At 44.4% G+C, this 16,406-nt stretch overlaps 2 protein-coding genes across 3 annotated transcripts in view; one reads left to right on the top strand and one right to left on the bottom strand.

Annotated features, from left to right (window-relative positions):
- The first annotated feature begins 8 nt into the window (after window positions 1-8).
- On the top strand, window positions 9-5,820 carry adrm1 (ADRM1 26S proteasome ubiquitin receptor). Of its 2 annotated transcripts, none has more exons than XM_079677619.1 (10): window positions 9-158; window positions 939-1,179; window positions 1,706-1,822; window positions 2,323-2,533; window positions 2,797-2,881; window positions 2,968-3,104; window positions 3,395-3,529; window positions 3,701-3,858; window positions 4,161-4,263; window positions 5,485-5,820. In XM_079677619.1, the coding sequence occupies exons 2-10, from the start codon at window positions 970-972 to the stop codon at window positions 5,565-5,567; spliced, it is 1,239 nt and encodes a 412-aa protein (XP_079533745.1). In that variant the 5' UTR covers window positions 9-158; window positions 939-969; the 3' UTR covers window positions 5,568-5,820. The 2 variants fall into 2 exon arrangements, with proteins under 2 accessions (XP_079533745.1, XP_079533744.1); XM_079677618.1 differs by having other exon boundaries at window positions 10-158; window positions 2,794-2,881.
- The window catches only part of lama5 (laminin, alpha 5), a 104,689-nt gene continuing 93,908 nt past the window's right edge, over window positions 5,626-16,406 (bottom strand). The window contains exons 71-79 of the mRNA XM_079677621.1: window positions 16,171-16,303; window positions 15,744-15,898; window positions 15,118-15,310; window positions 11,077-11,205; window positions 10,070-10,229; window positions 9,460-9,590; window positions 9,226-9,319; window positions 8,811-8,930; window positions 5,626-7,768 (exon numbers count right to left, since the gene is read on the bottom strand). Of these exons, the coding sequence (XP_079533747.1) occupies window positions 7,620-7,768; window positions 8,811-8,930; window positions 9,226-9,319; window positions 9,460-9,590; window positions 10,070-10,229; window positions 11,077-11,205; window positions 15,118-15,310; window positions 15,744-15,898; window positions 16,171-16,303 (1,264 nt within the window). The 3' untranslated portion in view covers window positions 5,626-7,619. The remainder of the gene's footprint in view (window positions 7,769-8,810; window positions 8,931-9,225; window positions 9,320-9,459; window positions 9,591-10,069; window positions 10,230-11,076; window positions 11,206-15,117; window positions 15,311-15,743; window positions 15,899-16,170; window positions 16,304-16,406) is intronic.

Genomic DNA, 16,406 nt, shown 5'->3' with positions numbered 1-16,406 from the left:
CCACTCACTCTCACCCGCCCTCTACTACAAAGCGCGTTCACGTTGACAGCAGCCGGACGCGCTCACGTCATTACAGGAAGTCAGCGTCGTTCGTTACCAGCAAAGCGACCAAGAAGAAGAAGAGGAGTAATAGATAAACTCTACTAATCCTTCTGCAGGTATTTTAAGTTTCAGTTTCTCTTGAACTGCTCATATACACAGTTGGCTTTTTTTTAATAAAGTTTTCAAGTTGGATCAATTGTAATGGCTTTTGCCTCCGTTGTGTGTCGGCTTAGCTAAGTCACAGGCTAACGTTAGCTTTGACTGCCAGCATGACACAGCTAGAACTTTAGCACAGCTAAGCTAACCGCTACTTTTGTTAGCTTCGCTTTGTAAAGTATTTTTTACACAAACAAACGGCTCCAGAACTCTTAAAACGTTTTGATCAGACAGCAACACTATTGTTACGGTCGGACATGAAAATGAAACAATAGAAAATGACAGTATCCAGCACTGACCTACAGTCAGTGTTGTTAAGAAGAAACGCTACTCAGCTCTTTTGAAGTTTTCTTTTAAGTAACTAATTTATCAAATATGATTTTATGTGGGGTAGTTAACTTTATAAATGAATACTTAATATTTTTAATCAGAACAATAGCACATGCTTTTGGCAGAAGTTACGTTCATTGTTATTTTGTAATACTCTGACTGTACTATTTTATCATATGAAAGAAAGTAAATGTTTCAGAGATTGTTTTAATACCCAACTTGATTTGCCTTGGTTTACCAATTTTTATAAAGAGATTCCTGGTTCAGTTCAATACAAATATCTAAATGGTCTCACACAGTACTTCTCTTTGTCGTTTTTTTACACTCGTATCAATGAGGACCAAGCCACATTGAAATGTATGTAAACTTATATGTTCCTACAAACCTAACCCCTTTTTCTTTTCCTCCAGTATTCAGGCTCGTTTACAAAGAGGTCTAAAGATGTCGTCAGGTGCTTTGTTCCCAAGCTTGGTGAGCGGCTCCAGGGGAAGCTCCAGCAAGTACCTGGTGGAGTTTCGTGCCGGGAAAATGACCCTGAAGGGGAACGTGGTGACACCGGACAAACGCAAAGGCTCGGTGTACATCCAGCAGTCAGACGACTCCCTGATCCACTTCTGCTGGAAGGACAGGACATCTGGGAATGTTGATGATGTGAGTAACTTAAAAGCGAAAACATGAGATTCTAACGGTTTTATTGTCATATGCACAAATGTTTAAGTGTAGAAATGCCAATGAAATTCTTCTGACCTGAGCTCCTCCAACAATGTAACATATATAATAAAATACAAAATAAAAAGTAGTGCAAAAAGTCTATATACTTTTAGGTGTTATTATATTCAGACATGATGTACATTCCACAAATAATACAACAAACACAACGAGGGCCTTGGCAGCACTCCTGCATAAAGACTGTCGCCTCAGTTTTTCATTTTGCCTATTCGAATCATTCTTTATTTGTAGATAAAAGCTGACTCATTGAATCTTAATTTAGCTTGGCTTCCACAGAGCAAGAAGTAAGGTGACCGTGTCTTTATTCAGAGCTGCAGGGATGATGATGTCTTGTTTTTTTTTTCTGTCGGTAACTGGTTGACGATGATTTGTTGTGACAGAGAACAACCTCAGTGTTTTTCTCTCTCCTCTCGTTTCAATGTCCTACGTTTTGGGTTTCTGTTTCCAGGACCTGATCATCTTCCCCGATGACTGTGAATTCAAGAAGGTGAGCCAGTGCACCACCGGACGAGTCTTTGTGCTGAAGTTCAAAGCCGGATCCAAGAGGCTGTTCTTCTGGATGCAGGTGAGAGGAAGCAGATATACATGCTGTCTTTGTGAATGCATGACATCTGTGTCCATTTGTATTCAGGCAGCTGGTTGCTCAATAGAGCGACAGTGAGTGGAGAATGGGGGGGGCAATACCATCAGAGAAGAGAGATGAATACACAGGGCTGTAATCAGTGTGTTTGTCAAGCAGCCACACATTTTACATTCATCCTAACTACTTGTTTCTTTGTATCTGTTCCAGTCTAAAGTGATTTATATAGTCAAAATAAGTGGTTTCATTTTTTTGGTATATATTTTTGTTCAAATTGATTCTCTTCTGACTTGCCTAAACAAACGTTAAATATTTTGTGTTGATTTTCAGCAATATTTTTGTAGATTTAGGTTGTTTATATTTTAAAATAAAGTGTTTTTTTAGTTGTCTTTAATTAGTTTGGGAGTTATCAATCATGCTTTGTGAAACCATCACAAGAGGCTAACCTGGTCATTTGGTCTATGGGAATTCTTCTTTGCCTTCAGGAGCCAAAGTCCGATAAGGATGACGAGTTCTGTCGTAAGGTGAACGAGTACCTGAACAACCCTCCCATCCCCGGAGCCGGAGGGAGCGGGGGGGGCAGCGGACATGAACTCTCTGCACTGGGAGGAGAGGGAGGCCTGCAAAACCTGCTGGGAAATATGAGCCACAACCAGCTGATGCAGCTGATCGGACCGACTGGACTGGGAGGACTGGGTGAGCAGCTCGCAATATTTCTCTGACATGAGCTCAACACGCAGGAACTGTCGAGAGACGGGAAGTCACGTCAGAAAATGGCAATACAAACAGCCATAAAAAGTATTATTTCCAGAAAATGTAAAACTGGTGTTAGTGTTGCATTTCAAAACATTCCATTCCGTGTACTTCCTTTCTGACACATGTATTCGCTCTATGTTTTAAATATGAATCCAACATAAATTTGGGCCCTTTTTTGATTTGTTTTATTGTTGTCTAAGGAGGTCTGGGAGCTCTAGCAGGACCAGGACTCGCTAACCTGCTGGGCAGCGCGGGGCCGACCACCACCACCAGCAGCTCCTCCTCCAGGTGAGAGAACACACATGTAGCCCATATTAGATTTTAAAAATCAAGTCCTGCTGAACTCACCTGCTCCCCCCCCCCCCACACCACAGCTCTCGCAGCCAGTCAGCGGCTGCCACTCCGTCCTCAGGCGGGGCCTCCAGGCTGAGCACCACTCAGGCCCCCACCACCCCCGTGACCCCTGCTGCCTCTGCCGCCTCCCCTACTACTGTTGCTCCCTCCACACCAGGTACAGCTTTAGCACAGGGACCTACTACTACTCTTTATTAACTACACCAAATAAATCACCTTGAAACACTTCGATAGCCAAAACAATGTCCCTCCTCATTGGGAACAAATCAAATAATAACTGAGTAGCTATCCATTCGCTGACAGTAGAGAATCTTCAAACCTTGTGTCCCTCCAACACCCAACTCTAAAAAGAGTATCAAGAGCTACACTTTCAACAACCTATTTGACCCTTTTGCTTTGTGTAATCTGAACAACCCTCCCCCCCCCCCCCCCCCCCCCCCCCCTCAGCCTCAGCTCAGACCCCGCTGGCCCCCGCCTCCGTTGGGAGCCCCGGCTCTCACCAGCCCATTCAGCTCAGTGACCTTCAGAGCATCCTCGCCACCATGAACGTCCCAGCAACCTCAGCTGCTCAGGGGGCCGCAGGTGAGTGACAGAACACTGAATGTAGGATTCAGATTTAAGTCGTCACTGCTTAGCAACAACACAAACCTCAGCCTCAGCTAAATGAGGGAGGGCGGAAGTGGAAGAGGAGAGATACTGTCAAAGGATAGAAGTTATCCCTGAGCCTGAACTGACTCCTCTCCTGTGCTGCAGTGGACCTAGCGAGCGTTTGCACCCCGGAGATGATGGCTCCCATCCTGACCAACGCTGAGGTCCAGAAGAGGCTCCTCCCCTTCCTGCCCAGCGGGGAGAGTCTCCCACAGAGCGCCGAGGAGATCGAGAACACCATCAGCTCACCTCAGTTTCAACAGGTAACGCATACACACCCAGGAGCTCCAAATACACAGACGTGCTGGTCCTCTGCTGAAATGAAAACACCTTTACCTTGTGGCCCCACATACGCTAATACAATGTGATCATAAGCTCCTGATTGTGGCTGGTTACTTCTTGGAAGGGAGATTTCATTTGCTAACTGTAATTGTTAAAGGGTAACACAGTTAATTGAATGAGACGAGAGGAATGTTTTATTGCTGTAATCTACCACACTGACTGGTTCCTCCCTGCCTCCCTCCCTCCTTCCCTCCTTCCCTCCCTCCTTCCCTCCTTCCCTCAGTCCATGAGCATGTTCAGCAGCGCTCTGGCCTCAGGTCAGCTCGGCCCGCTCATGAATCAGTTCGGTCTGCCGGCTGAGGCTGTGGAAGCCGCCAACAAAGGAGGTAAGTGTGGAGAAAAGGAGAAATGGACAAAGGTTGTCTTTTTGTTATATTTACTAAAGAAAGTCAATATAGAAGTGAAATCCATCTCAAATGTAGGAACAGAGCTACTTCACCTCAGAGGATGGAGAAGTTCACAGCTCACAGTCCCACTGTATAGTAGAGAGAATAGCCAACTGGTCCCACCCTTACGGTCCCTTAGCATCATCTAAACATCCCCACCATTAAACCCCCTCGTCCTTAACCCTTTGCATATCCCCCTTTTTACCCTTTAGCCCTCCAGAGATGTAAATCCTTAACATATGTCTGTTAAACACAAGACTACAAATACCCTTTAACCCTTCGATGCACGAGTGACTGGACCCTACTCTCTTCCGTAAGTGGGTCAAAAAGGAGCCGTATTGGAATGTGTTTTTATGCCATTTTTGTCAATAAAAATCACTTGTATTATATTTTGGTTCACACTAGAAATATTACATTTTTCACTATTTATAATTTTATATATTTTTTTTTACATTAAAAAAAACAACGTTTGGAACATATTGATGCAAAGATCTCCGCAATTCTGAGACCCTCACAGTATTCCAGTCCCTTTTCAAAACCCATCTCTTCTTCTCTTGCCGGTTGATCAAGTTTGATAGTCCCATACCCCCCACCCTAACCTTCCCGTATATTGTAAAGCGATTTTGAGTCCTTGAAAAGCCTTATAAAAATATAATGTATTATTATTATACTGACAGGTATCAGATCTGGCTGTGTAAAACAATCTTCCTGAGAGGTGTCACTTGTGATGTAGTCTGTGTGGTCTACAGTGAATGTATTCCTGACAGCAACAGGTGATCACAATCAAAGGTTCCCATTTTTGACCCACTTATGGAAGCTTGGGGTAGTAATACAAAAACTACAATTTCTTAAAATTTGAATGGCTTGATATCTAAAACATGTTTTTTGAGGAATAGCTGGAATATGAAATGATAAAAAAATGTAATTACAAAGATACTTCAAGAAAACCACCTCACCGGGTCAACAAAGACCCACTTATGGAAGCTTGGGGTTAGTGTAATCAGAGTATATGTTTTAAATGATTATTTGACACGACAGTCAGACAAGCGCAAAATAAGAAAAGCTTTGAAAAATGCGAACCTATTTTTGAAAAGTGAATGACTCCCCTTTGTAAATGTAATGTATTATTATTTGTAACATTGTTCTCTCTCTCCTCGTCAGATGTGGAGGCGTTTGCTAAAGCCATGCAGAGCAGTAAAGGAGACGGGAAGAAAGAGGACGACGAGGACATGAGTCTGGATTAGAGCTCACACTGCCGAGCCTTCTCTTTCAAATGGTCTTACTCCTTTCTGTATCGATGCAGCACACAGCGCCTCACTCAGGATGAAGAGTTAGCAGAGCGGCTAACACATGTTTGTTTTTACGATGACTACCTTCTTCAGCAGCTCTGTGAAAGTGACCAGTGTTTCAATGTGATTGGTTCCTTTCTGTTTAACCGTAACGCTTTTTTCTTTCTAATTCACTCTTTATTAAAATCATATTGGCAAACTAAAACAACACGCCTAAAGACTCATCTTTTGAACAGTTTGTATGAAAAAAAACTTTATTAAAAATACATGTACAACACATGGGGGAGCAGGAGTGAGGGAGAGGGACAGCTTATTCATTCTGTGAGATATTTCATTAAAAAGTGGTTATACTACATACAAGATTCACACTCGTGTTTGGTACACGTTTACATTTGTGACGGAATAGAGATGGGAACGCTGCCTGCTAACGGGACGTTGTGCTGCGCTCACGACTTGTGAGGGTTTAAAATACTCTCAATATACTGTAGCACTACATTCATACATTTTAGGATTAATTACCTCAAACAACTGATAAATGATTCAAGTCGTTAGAGCTGTCTTTGTCTCGGTCTTAATTACAACTTGGATGTTGTAAGGAAAACCATTAAATTGGGAAACTGGTATTTACAGTAACTTCAACATGAAAGCAGCATTATCACCTAAGTGGATAGAAAAGATCTGCAGAGAAAATATGGGCTGCGTTGGAAATCAAATAACGCAACGAGAACACATTTCTTATAAGTTGGATCATTTTTGTGTGTAAAAGAATTAGCCATGAAATAAAAAGACATGTTCAATTATTATTTAACCCTTAGATGCACACTTCCATAAGTGGGTCAAAAAGGACCCGTATTAGAATAATGTGTTTTTATGCCATTTGTCATTTTGGTTAAGTAAAATCACTTGTATTATATTTTGGTTCACACTAGAACTATTTTATATTTAACTTTTCACTATTTATAATTTTAGAAAAAAAAATTATGTTTTGAAAAAAAACCTTTTCCCATAGAAAATGCATGCGGGTCATTTTTGACCCACTTATGGAAGCTTGGGGTAGTACTACGAAAAATTTGAATGGCACGATATCCAAAACATGTTTTTTGAGGAATAGCTGGAATATGAAATGATAAAAAAATGTAATTATGTAAGATACTTCAAGAAAACCACCTCACCGGGTCAAAAAAGACCCAGTTTTGGAAGGCAAAAATATATTGATAACATCTTTCAGTCTTAACACGTTTTGTACAGAACTTTGTAAGCTTTACTTTAACAGATCTTGAGCACCTTGAATTACACGATTATGTGTGAAGGAGGAACAAGTGGACTTCTAATGTCGAGGAGACAAGAGGATTATGGTCACACAAGCAACAATTAAACTCAAATCAAACAGCCAATGACCTAAATGCTCTTATCTCCTCTTCCTTTGTTTCAATGTAATTACTCAACCTTTCATTAAATGCATCTTAGAGACTTAATTAACTCTGATAATCCCAAAGCTCAGTCCTGTCCCAGTTACAGGCAGCGTTTCCATCGGCTGCCTGAGGACTCGTACATTACAGTGTACCGACTCAGTAGGAATTCTTAACATTCTCCGCTAGAGATGCACGATAAACAGCTGTACACATCGTTCACTTATTAAAACATAATGCATATAATTCATAATTCAGGAAATGCGTTTGAATGATTGACATAATGTACTTTTCATTTGTTTGCAAGTTAAAGCTTTGTTGCCTTTATTTACAATATACTACACGTTTTAGAATTGATATGTGGTAGCAGTGACTCAGTGCACCTCCACGGTCAGACAGCTGTTGCTATAGCACCCTGTAGCACAGAAACAAACCAGTAATAACGACAAACTGTCAAATATAAAATATACATTTTTCTGAAAATAGAAAATAAATATTATTATATATATTTTAAATTAGCTACAGTAACATGGCACCCACCACCAGTAATTTGTAGTCGGGGAATGTGAGGATAAGACTGTTTTTGCGCGTGTTGGGTTTACATGTGGGGGCAGCCCTGCGTGCCCACAGCTCCGTGCAGAGCGAGGGGTTTGGACAGCATGGCGGCGCGCTGGTTAATCATCGCCAGGCGGACGCAGCCGTGGAAGACAGGGAGACCGGCGGGGAGACTGGGAACTGGGGCGCCATCTGGAGGAGAGAGAGGGACGAGCAATTAGGGCAATGATTATTGGCTAATTGGTTACACAAGCCAAAAAATCGTTATGACATCATCAAGTGGCCAAAATCTGATCAGCTCATTTTCAGACAGGTTTTTATATAAATGGATCAGGACAAAAAGAAAGGGGGTCTTTGTTCCTGAAACTTTCAGAATCTCTTTACACAGAGGGGACATATGTTTATGTAGAAAAAACATGAACAAGTGGATTTTGCATAATAGGTGACCTTTAAGAGTTTTTATTTTTTAAAAGAAGCAAACATTCAATCAGAAATGCTAATAAATGATGAAATAGTTGTCAGATTTTAAGCAATAAATTATAATATTGTCTCTTTCTAGAGAGGACAATTTGCTGTCTCTCTTAGTTGCAAGTTGTACATTTTGGCTTTAGCTTTTTATTACTTTTTACACTTTTTATGCTGCTATGGACAATCTTGCACTAATGCACATTCTCAAAGATATTGAAGTGACTGGTATTTTGTATATATTGACAGTTGTGTTTTTATTTAGGTCTTAATGTGTGCATTTTTTAAATATGTCTTTGATTGTGTATATAGGTATATACTTGTTTGCAAACATATTTTTATATATATTGGTTTTTATATTCGGGATCGTACGAAACGGTATTTCGATCTCTGTCTGTACACACAAACTGGAAGATTGACAATAAAGTTGACTTTGACTTATTAAAAAACAAAACAAAAACAAACATCTTCTGGATCTCTGCAAAATCATGATAATGTTTTTTTGACATTGTATGAACTAAATCCATGAATCAAAATGAAATCAAAAGATTAGTCAATGACAATAACGGATGCACTCAAAGATAATACACCTAATTGGATGGAAGGCAGATCACAAGAATACACATGTAATAACTTTTGGAGTCGTCAAAGTAAATCAAGATCAAGTCATGCAATTAGCAAAAAACACACAAAGGGCAGAATCAGGAGAGGGAACAGGATTTGTTGAATAGTGAACAAATCAAAGAGGTGTGTGTGAATGTGAACTCACCGGGGACCCCTCCGAGGTAAACGGTCTCTAAGCCCCCTGCAGAGCGGCTCTGTCTGGGGCCGACGCTCTGCTTACTGGCTGCGTCCACTCGGAGCTGCAGGACGTTGTTCTTCTTCACCACTGGACGGACACACACACACACACACACACACACACACACACACACACACACACACACACACACACACACACACACACACACACACACACACACACACACACACACACACACACACACACACACACACACACACACACACACACACACACACACACACACACACACACACACACACACACACACACACACAATCTACTATTATTGACGAAAAAAATTAAAGTTCAAAAGTGCGACTGTTTACTCGAAACCTTTTTGTTTTAGTTTGACGCAGTGATAATTCATTTGTTGACTGACCTGTGATGGTGTGCCAGCGTCCGTTACACAGAGGCTCCTCAGGAGTAAAGGAGGTAGAGAATTCACCTTTGCCGCTTTTCATTGAAACAGTCACCTGCACAAAAACACAAACTTCATTTACATATATTCTTTTAAATCATTCAATAATCATTTTTAATATGACTTTTTCCTTTTAAAATTCACGAAAAATGTCCCCAGTTTTGGTTCGACCCTCCCTGGTGTGCTCAGTCTCACCTGTCCCTGGCTGAGGAACACACTCAGGTACATCTCAGCTGTTGTCCCAGCATGCAACAGCAGCCCAGAGTCCGAGACGGGCCGAACCTGCAACTGGATCTCCAGATCCCGATCCAGAACTAAGGACTCGTCTGCAGGGAGAGAAACCGTCAGTCAGGACTCAAACAGGAAAACATGTGATGACTCAAATGTTAACCAACGTGAAACTCAAAATTTGAATTTCCGGAAACTACAAGGATCCGAATAATTCAGATTTTATAAACTAAGTACAAGTCAGATATGTGGGGTAAAATAACATTTCCCACAAATCCTGACTGTGACGTTTGAGACCTGTGAGATGTTTCAAAGTCCCCAATAAAGTAAAAGAGTTAAAGCTACTAACTTCAATGTGGTTTCAAAACTTGAATCAGAATCAGAATACCTTTATTAGTCCAACAGAGAGGATATTTACATTGGTACAGCAGAAAAGAGCCAAAGACAGCTTAATGTTTTTATTAAAGATAAAAAAAAAGAAAAAAAAAGATTATAATAAAAAAAGTGACACAATTCATCCTAAATATAGTCTTTGGCCACCGATGGGTAATGACCACAGAAGAAGAGTGATGCCCACCTATGAGGATGTGTCCTCCCTGTCCAGAGAAGTAGGCTCCGGGCTGCAGAGGGTCCTGGAAGCAGGGCACCGTCCCCTCGCTGTAAGTGGGGTTTCCTGCAGGGGCTTCGTTGAGCGTCAGGTCCCTGACACAACCCACGAACCCACCGGAGCCTGGAGCCTGGAGTTCAACGCAAGGCAAGTTTATTTATATAGCACTTTTCAACACAAGGCAATTCAAAGTGCTTTACAAAAATGAAAGACATTAAGAGCATTAAGAAACATATTATGAAACTGCATTTAAAAACACTCATTTAGAAGCAAGGATAATAAAATAAGAAACAAATATACATGAATAAAAGTGAAAGTGCAGTGTGAGATACACACATCTGAAATGTTTAGCTCTGACTCTCAATCATTGCTAACTTTTGAGCAGAAATAGTTTTCACTTTCTGTATACTTTCTTTTTTAGCTTGTCCTTTAGTTATTTCAAGTGTTTCATGCTAAACGAACCCCCCTTTGGAAAATTATAATCTGCAACCCAATATTGTGAAATATTCAACGGATCCTGGCCATATTTGTGTATTATAAACAATTCATTTGCTCCCAGACCTTCGTGTGGATTGCTAGTTTTGGACCCCATTCTGTGGTCAAAAAGTCACCACTTAAGGTCCTTTCAATATTTCTACTAATCACTTAAGCATATAATAGGAAAACACACACAGAGCCTCATTATAACACATGAAGAAGAAAAGGCAACAATCCCCATGCATGTGGTCTATATGTTACTGTCAGTTCATTCTGTGTCCCCGAAACAGATATTTGGACATTTACTAAGGGAAAGAAAACGTTATAATGACTATAGGAATTATGGCCAACACTACCAAAAGAAAATGCCAGATGTAAAAAAAACTGATTGCCATAAACGCCTCAACAGTAGACATCAAGAAGTAATCTTAATTTGAATTATCTCGAGTATAGCTACTGTACATCCAGTAGTGTTCGTGTTTATAGTTTGGATCTCTTACCGTCGGAGATCCCCCGATGTACACAGGCCCGGTGACATGAGTCCTGTCTCTCCCGGGGACTTTCTTGGACTGAGCGCTGATACCGTCCACTATCAAACTGATCTTCCCTCCTTCACGCTTTATAAACACCTGAAGGGACAGAAGTACAGCAGGTGAGATATGTTGGTGGATCAGACCTAGGGCACTCACTCAGTCTGAATTAGAAATGTGTTTAAAGGTCCCCTATTACACTGTTTTCCATCAATATATTATAGCTCTCAGATATATACAAAACATGTCTCTGAAGTGTTTGGCTCCAAACACCAAACAGATCATTGTAGCATCCCATAATCCCCTCTGTTTCAGCCCTGTTTCAAAAGTGCTGATTCTCAGTCTGTTACTTTAGATGGAAATAAGGAGCCCCCCCCCCCCCACGCCCCTCTGAGAGAGATTTGGTTACAAAGAACACAACGGTGCTCTAGGAGGAGATTCAGGTGATAAGGTGGGGGGCGGGGGTTACCTTGGTTGGTGATTGGCTAATGGTTACACAAGCCAAAAAATCGTTATGACATCATCCATCCATCCATCCATCTTCTCCCGCTTATCCGTGGTCGGGTCGCGGAGGTAGCAGTTCCAGCAGAGAGCCCCAAACTTTCTTTTCCCTGGCCACATCAACCAGCTCTGACTGGGGGATCCCAAGGCGCTCCCAGGCCAGAGAAGAGATATAATCCCTCCATCTGGTTCTAGGTCTACCCCTTGGTCTCTTCCCAGCTGGACGTGCCTGGAACACCTCCCTAGGGAGGCGCCCAGGTGGCATCCTAACTAGGTGCCCGAACCACCTCAACTGGCTCCTTTCGACGCGAAGGAGGAGCGGTTCAACTCCGAGTCCCTCCCGGATGACCGAACTTCTCACCTTATCCCTAAGGGAGACACCAGCCACCCTGCGGAGAAAACCCATCTCGGCCGCTTGTACCCGCGATCTCGTTCTTTCGGTCATGACCCATCCTTCATGACCATAGGTGAGGGTAGGAACGAAAATGGCCCGGTAGACAGAGAGCTTTGCCTTTTGGCTCAGCTCCCTTTTCGTCACAACGGTGCGGTAAAGAGACTGCAGTACCGCTCCCGCTGCTCCGATTCTCCGACCCATCTCACGCTCCATTGTTCCCTCACTCGAGAACAAGACCCCGAGATACTTGAACTCCTTCACTTGGGGTAAGGACTCATTCCCTACTTGGAGTGGACAGTCCATCGGTTTCCTGCTGAGAACCATGGCCTCAGATTTGGAGGTGCTGATCCTCATCCCAGCCGCTTCACACTCGGTTGCGAACCGATCCAGTGAGTGCTGAAGGTCGCAGACCGATGAAGCCATCAGAACCACATCATCTGCAAAAAGCAGTGGTGCAATCCTTAGTCCACCGAACTGCAGACCCCCTCCCCCACGACTACGCCTCGAAATCCGATCCATGTATATTACAAACAGGATTGGTGACAAAGCGCAGCCCTGGCGGAGGCCAACCCTCACCTGAAATGGGTCCGACTTACTGCCGAGGACCCGGACACAGCTCTCGCTTTGGGAGTACAGAGATTGGATGGCCCTGAGTAGAGACCCCCTCACCCCATACTCCCGCAGCACCTCCCACAGTGACTCCCTTGGAACCCGGTCATATGCCTTCTCCAAGTCTACAAAACACATGTAGACTGGATAAGCATACTCCCAGGCACCCTCCAGGATCCTTGCGAGAGTAAAAAGCTGATCCGTCGTTCCACGACCAGGACGGAATCCGCATTGTTCCTCCTCAATCTGAGGTTCGACAATCGGCCTGACCCTCCTTTCGAGTACCTTAGAGTAAACTTTCCCGGGGAGGCTGAGTAGTGTGATGCCTCGGTAATTGGCACACACCCTCTGATCCCCCTTTTTGAAAAGGGGAACCACCACTCCGGTCTGCCACTCCTTCGGTACTGTTTCCGACTTCCACGCAACGTTGATGAGACGTGTCAACCATGACAGTCCCTCAACACCCAGAGCCTTCAGCATTTCTGGGCGGATCTCATCCACCCCCGGGGCTTTGCCACTGTGAAGTTGTTTGACGACCTCAGTGACCTCCCCCCGGGAGATTGGTGTCGATCCCCCTTCATACTCCAGCTCTGCCTCTAACATAGAGGGCGGAGTTGTCGGGTTCAGGAGTTCCTCAAAGTGCTCCTTCCAACGCCCTAACACTCCATCAGTTGAGGTCAACAACGTCCCATCCTTACTGTACACAGCTTGGATGGTTCCCTGCTTCCCCCTCCTGAGGTGTCGGACAGTTTTCCAGAACAACTTTGGTGCCGCCCGAAAGTCTTTTTCCATGTCTTCTCCGAACTTCTCCCACACCCGCTGCTTTGCCTCGGCCACGGCTGAGGCTGCTGCCCTTCGGGCCTGTCGGTACCTTGCAACTGCCTCGGGAGTCCCCCGGGATAACAAATCCCTGAAGGCCTCCTTCTTCAGTCGGACGGCTTCCCTGACCACCGGTGTCCACCAGGAGGTTCGAGGGTTACCGCCCCTTGAGGCACCTAGGACCTTGAGACCACAGCTCCCCGCCGCGGCTTCGGCAATAGAGGCTTTGAACACCGACCACTCTGGTTCAATGTCCCCAACCTCCACAGGAATGCCCGAAAAGCTCCGCCGGAGGTGTGAGTTGAAGGCCTCCTGAACTTGGGCCTCCTCCAGACGTTCCCAGTTCACCCGAACTACACGTTTGGGCTTACCAGGTCTATCCAAAGGCTTCCCCCGCCACTCGACCCAACTCACCACCAGATGGTGATCAGTTGACAACTCCGCCCCTCTCTTTACCCGAGTGTCCAAAACATACGGCCTCAGGTCCGATGATACGATAACCAAATCGATCATGGACCTTCTGCCTAGGGTGCTCTGGTACCACGTACACTTATGAGCATCCTTATGTTCGAACATGGTGTTTGTTATGGCCAATCCATGACTAGCACAGAAGTCCAGTAACAAACCACCACTCCGGTTCAGATCAGGGGGGCCGTTCCTCCCAATCACTCCCCTCCAAGTGTCTCCATCATTGCCCACATGTGCGTTGAAGTCTCCCAGCAAGATTAAAGAGTCCCCTTCAGGAGCCCCATACAGGACTCTTTCCAGGGTCTCCAAGAAGGCCGTATACTCTGAACTGCTGTTGGGTGCATAAGCACACACAACAGTCAGAGTTTTCCCCCCCATAACCCGCAGGCGTAGGGAGGCAACCCTCTCGTCCACTGGGGTAGACTCCAACAACGAAGCACCCAACCGGGGACTTGTGAGTATCCCCACACCCGCCCGGCGCCTCACACCTTGAGCAACTCCGGAGAAGAATAGAGTCCAACCCCTATCCAGAAGTAAGGTTCCAGAGCCGACGCTGTGCGTAGAGGTGAGCCCAACCAGATCCAACTGGTAACGCTCCACCTCCCGCACAAGCTCCGACTCCTTCCCCCCCAGAGAGGTGACGTTCCACGTCCCCAAAGCCAGCTTCTGTCGCCCGGGTCTGGTCCGTCGAGACCCTCTGCCTTCACTGCCACCCTTCTGGCAGCGCACCCGACCCCATTGCTGTTTCCCGTAGGTGGTGGGCCCGCGGGACGGAGAAGCGGAGGTGTTGCCCACGTTGCCTTTTCGGGCTGTGCCCGGCCGGGCTCCGTGGCAAGCCCGGCCACCAGACGCTCGCCGACGAGTCCTCCTTCTGGGCCTGGCTCCAAAAGGGGACCCCGGGCTTCCTCCGGGCCGGGTATCCTCACTTCGTGTGTCGTCTTTCATGAGGTCTTTTGTTATGACATCATAAAGTGGCCAAAATCTGATCAGCTCATTTTCAGACAGGTTTTTATATAAATGGATCAGGACAAAAAGAGCGGGGGTCTTTGTTCCTGAAACTTCCAGAGTCTCTTTACACAGAGGAGACACGTGTTTATGTATAAAAGACGTTAAAAAGTGGATTTTGCATAATAGGTGACCTTTAAAGGAAAAATACAAAACTAATTATGAAAATAAAGTAACATAGATTTACTGAGTACATCATGTGACCCTGAGCTCACCGTGTGCCACTGGTCGTCGTTGTACTTCTTGCGGCTGCGCAGGCTGACCTTCTTCTTCCCTCCGTACATTTCGAGCAGCAGGTGTCCGTCCGAGGCGCCGAGTGACATCACAGCGTCGCCGTGCTGCCCGCAGGCCGCTGACAGCACCAGGCCATCGGAGGAGTTGATCCGCAGCGCCATGGAGATGTGAAGCCTGCACAGAGAGGAATGGGGGATGGAATGAAAACTTTCAAAACACTTAGGAAAATCAAACGTCATTTAAAACTGAAATAATTAACTATTTTATATTGTTTTATTTATTTTATAGGTCTTAATCTTTAAAAAAAAAAAATCTGTTGTACCTATATGTTCACTTTGTTTTATGGGGTTTTATATTTTATATTGTTGCATCGACTCAGTTGTCTTGTGTCTTATCTGTCAGAGAGAAACCGTTATTGATTTTGTTTTTATTATCATACATTTGACCTCCTTGTGTCTATTATCCTGATAACATGTTATATTTTGCTGCATGCACCTTTTAAAGTTCTTAACAAATAACCTGAGGGGAATTTCTTCTGTGTCATTTTGTAAAGCACTTTGAGCTGCATGTGTTATATAAATAAAGCTGTATTATTATTATTACTCACATGTTGCTGAAGGAGCTGGGCAGGGAGTCGTATCTCTGGAAGCTGTGTGTGGAGCCGCTGAACTGCGTGGCTCCGGCCTCCGGCTGCGACAGCTCCGCCTGGCAGGACTCCCTGGTGTTCCGGGTGCGAGACCCCGACGGCCTCCTGTTCTTCCCCTGAGACAGAGAGAGAGAGAGAGAGAGAGAGAGGAATACATCATTTTCTGTTATCCCTCGGTACACAGGGTCACTTGGTGTCTGCTCTTCATCTGTATCTTAAACACCCTTCGTCTGTTTCTCTTTAATTTAGTGTGTGTGTGTGTGTGTGTGTGTGTGTGTGTGTGTGTGTGTGTGTGTGTGTGTGTGTGTGTGTGTGTGTGTGTGTGTGTGTGTGTGTGTGTGTGCGCGTGTGTGTGTGTGTGTGTGTGTGTGTGTGTGTGTGTGTGTACCTTGGGTTTGTTGCTCTGTTTGGGCGGAGAGGAGACGATCTGCTTAGGTTTTTTGGCAGCGGGACAGTCCATAGGAACGTTGACATTTTCTTTCACTTTAAACAGGTTCAAAACCATCTGAGTATCAGTGTCCCTGAAAGACACACAAACAAAAAATATACTCAACAAAAGATTATATTATCAAAACATATTCCTATACTTCTGTAAGAGCTTTCAAGACATTATACATATATAAA

The sequence above is a fragment of the Notothenia rossii genome (genome assembly GCF_949606895.1).
Source record: "Notothenia rossii genome assembly, chromosome: 4".
NCBI lineage: Eukaryota > Metazoa > Chordata > Actinopteri > Perciformes > Nototheniidae > Notothenia > Notothenia rossii.
This window is presented reverse-complemented; position numbering and strand designations above follow the sequence as displayed.

Excerpts from the sequence above, each read along its gene's own strand:
- adrm1 (XM_079677618.1), top strand. The coding sequence starts at position 970 with ATGTCGTCAGGTGCTTTGTTCCCAAGCTTGGTGAGCGGCTCCAGGGGA. Across the intron at positions 2,882-2,967 it reads ACCAGCAGCTCCTCCTCCAG|CTCTCGCAGCCAGTCAGCGG; the intron begins GTGAGAGAACAC and ends CCCACACCACAG. Across the intron at positions 3,530-3,700 it reads AGCTGCTCAGGGGGCCGCAG|TGGACCTAGCGAGCGTTTGC; the intron begins GTGAGTGACAGA and ends CCTGTGCTGCAG.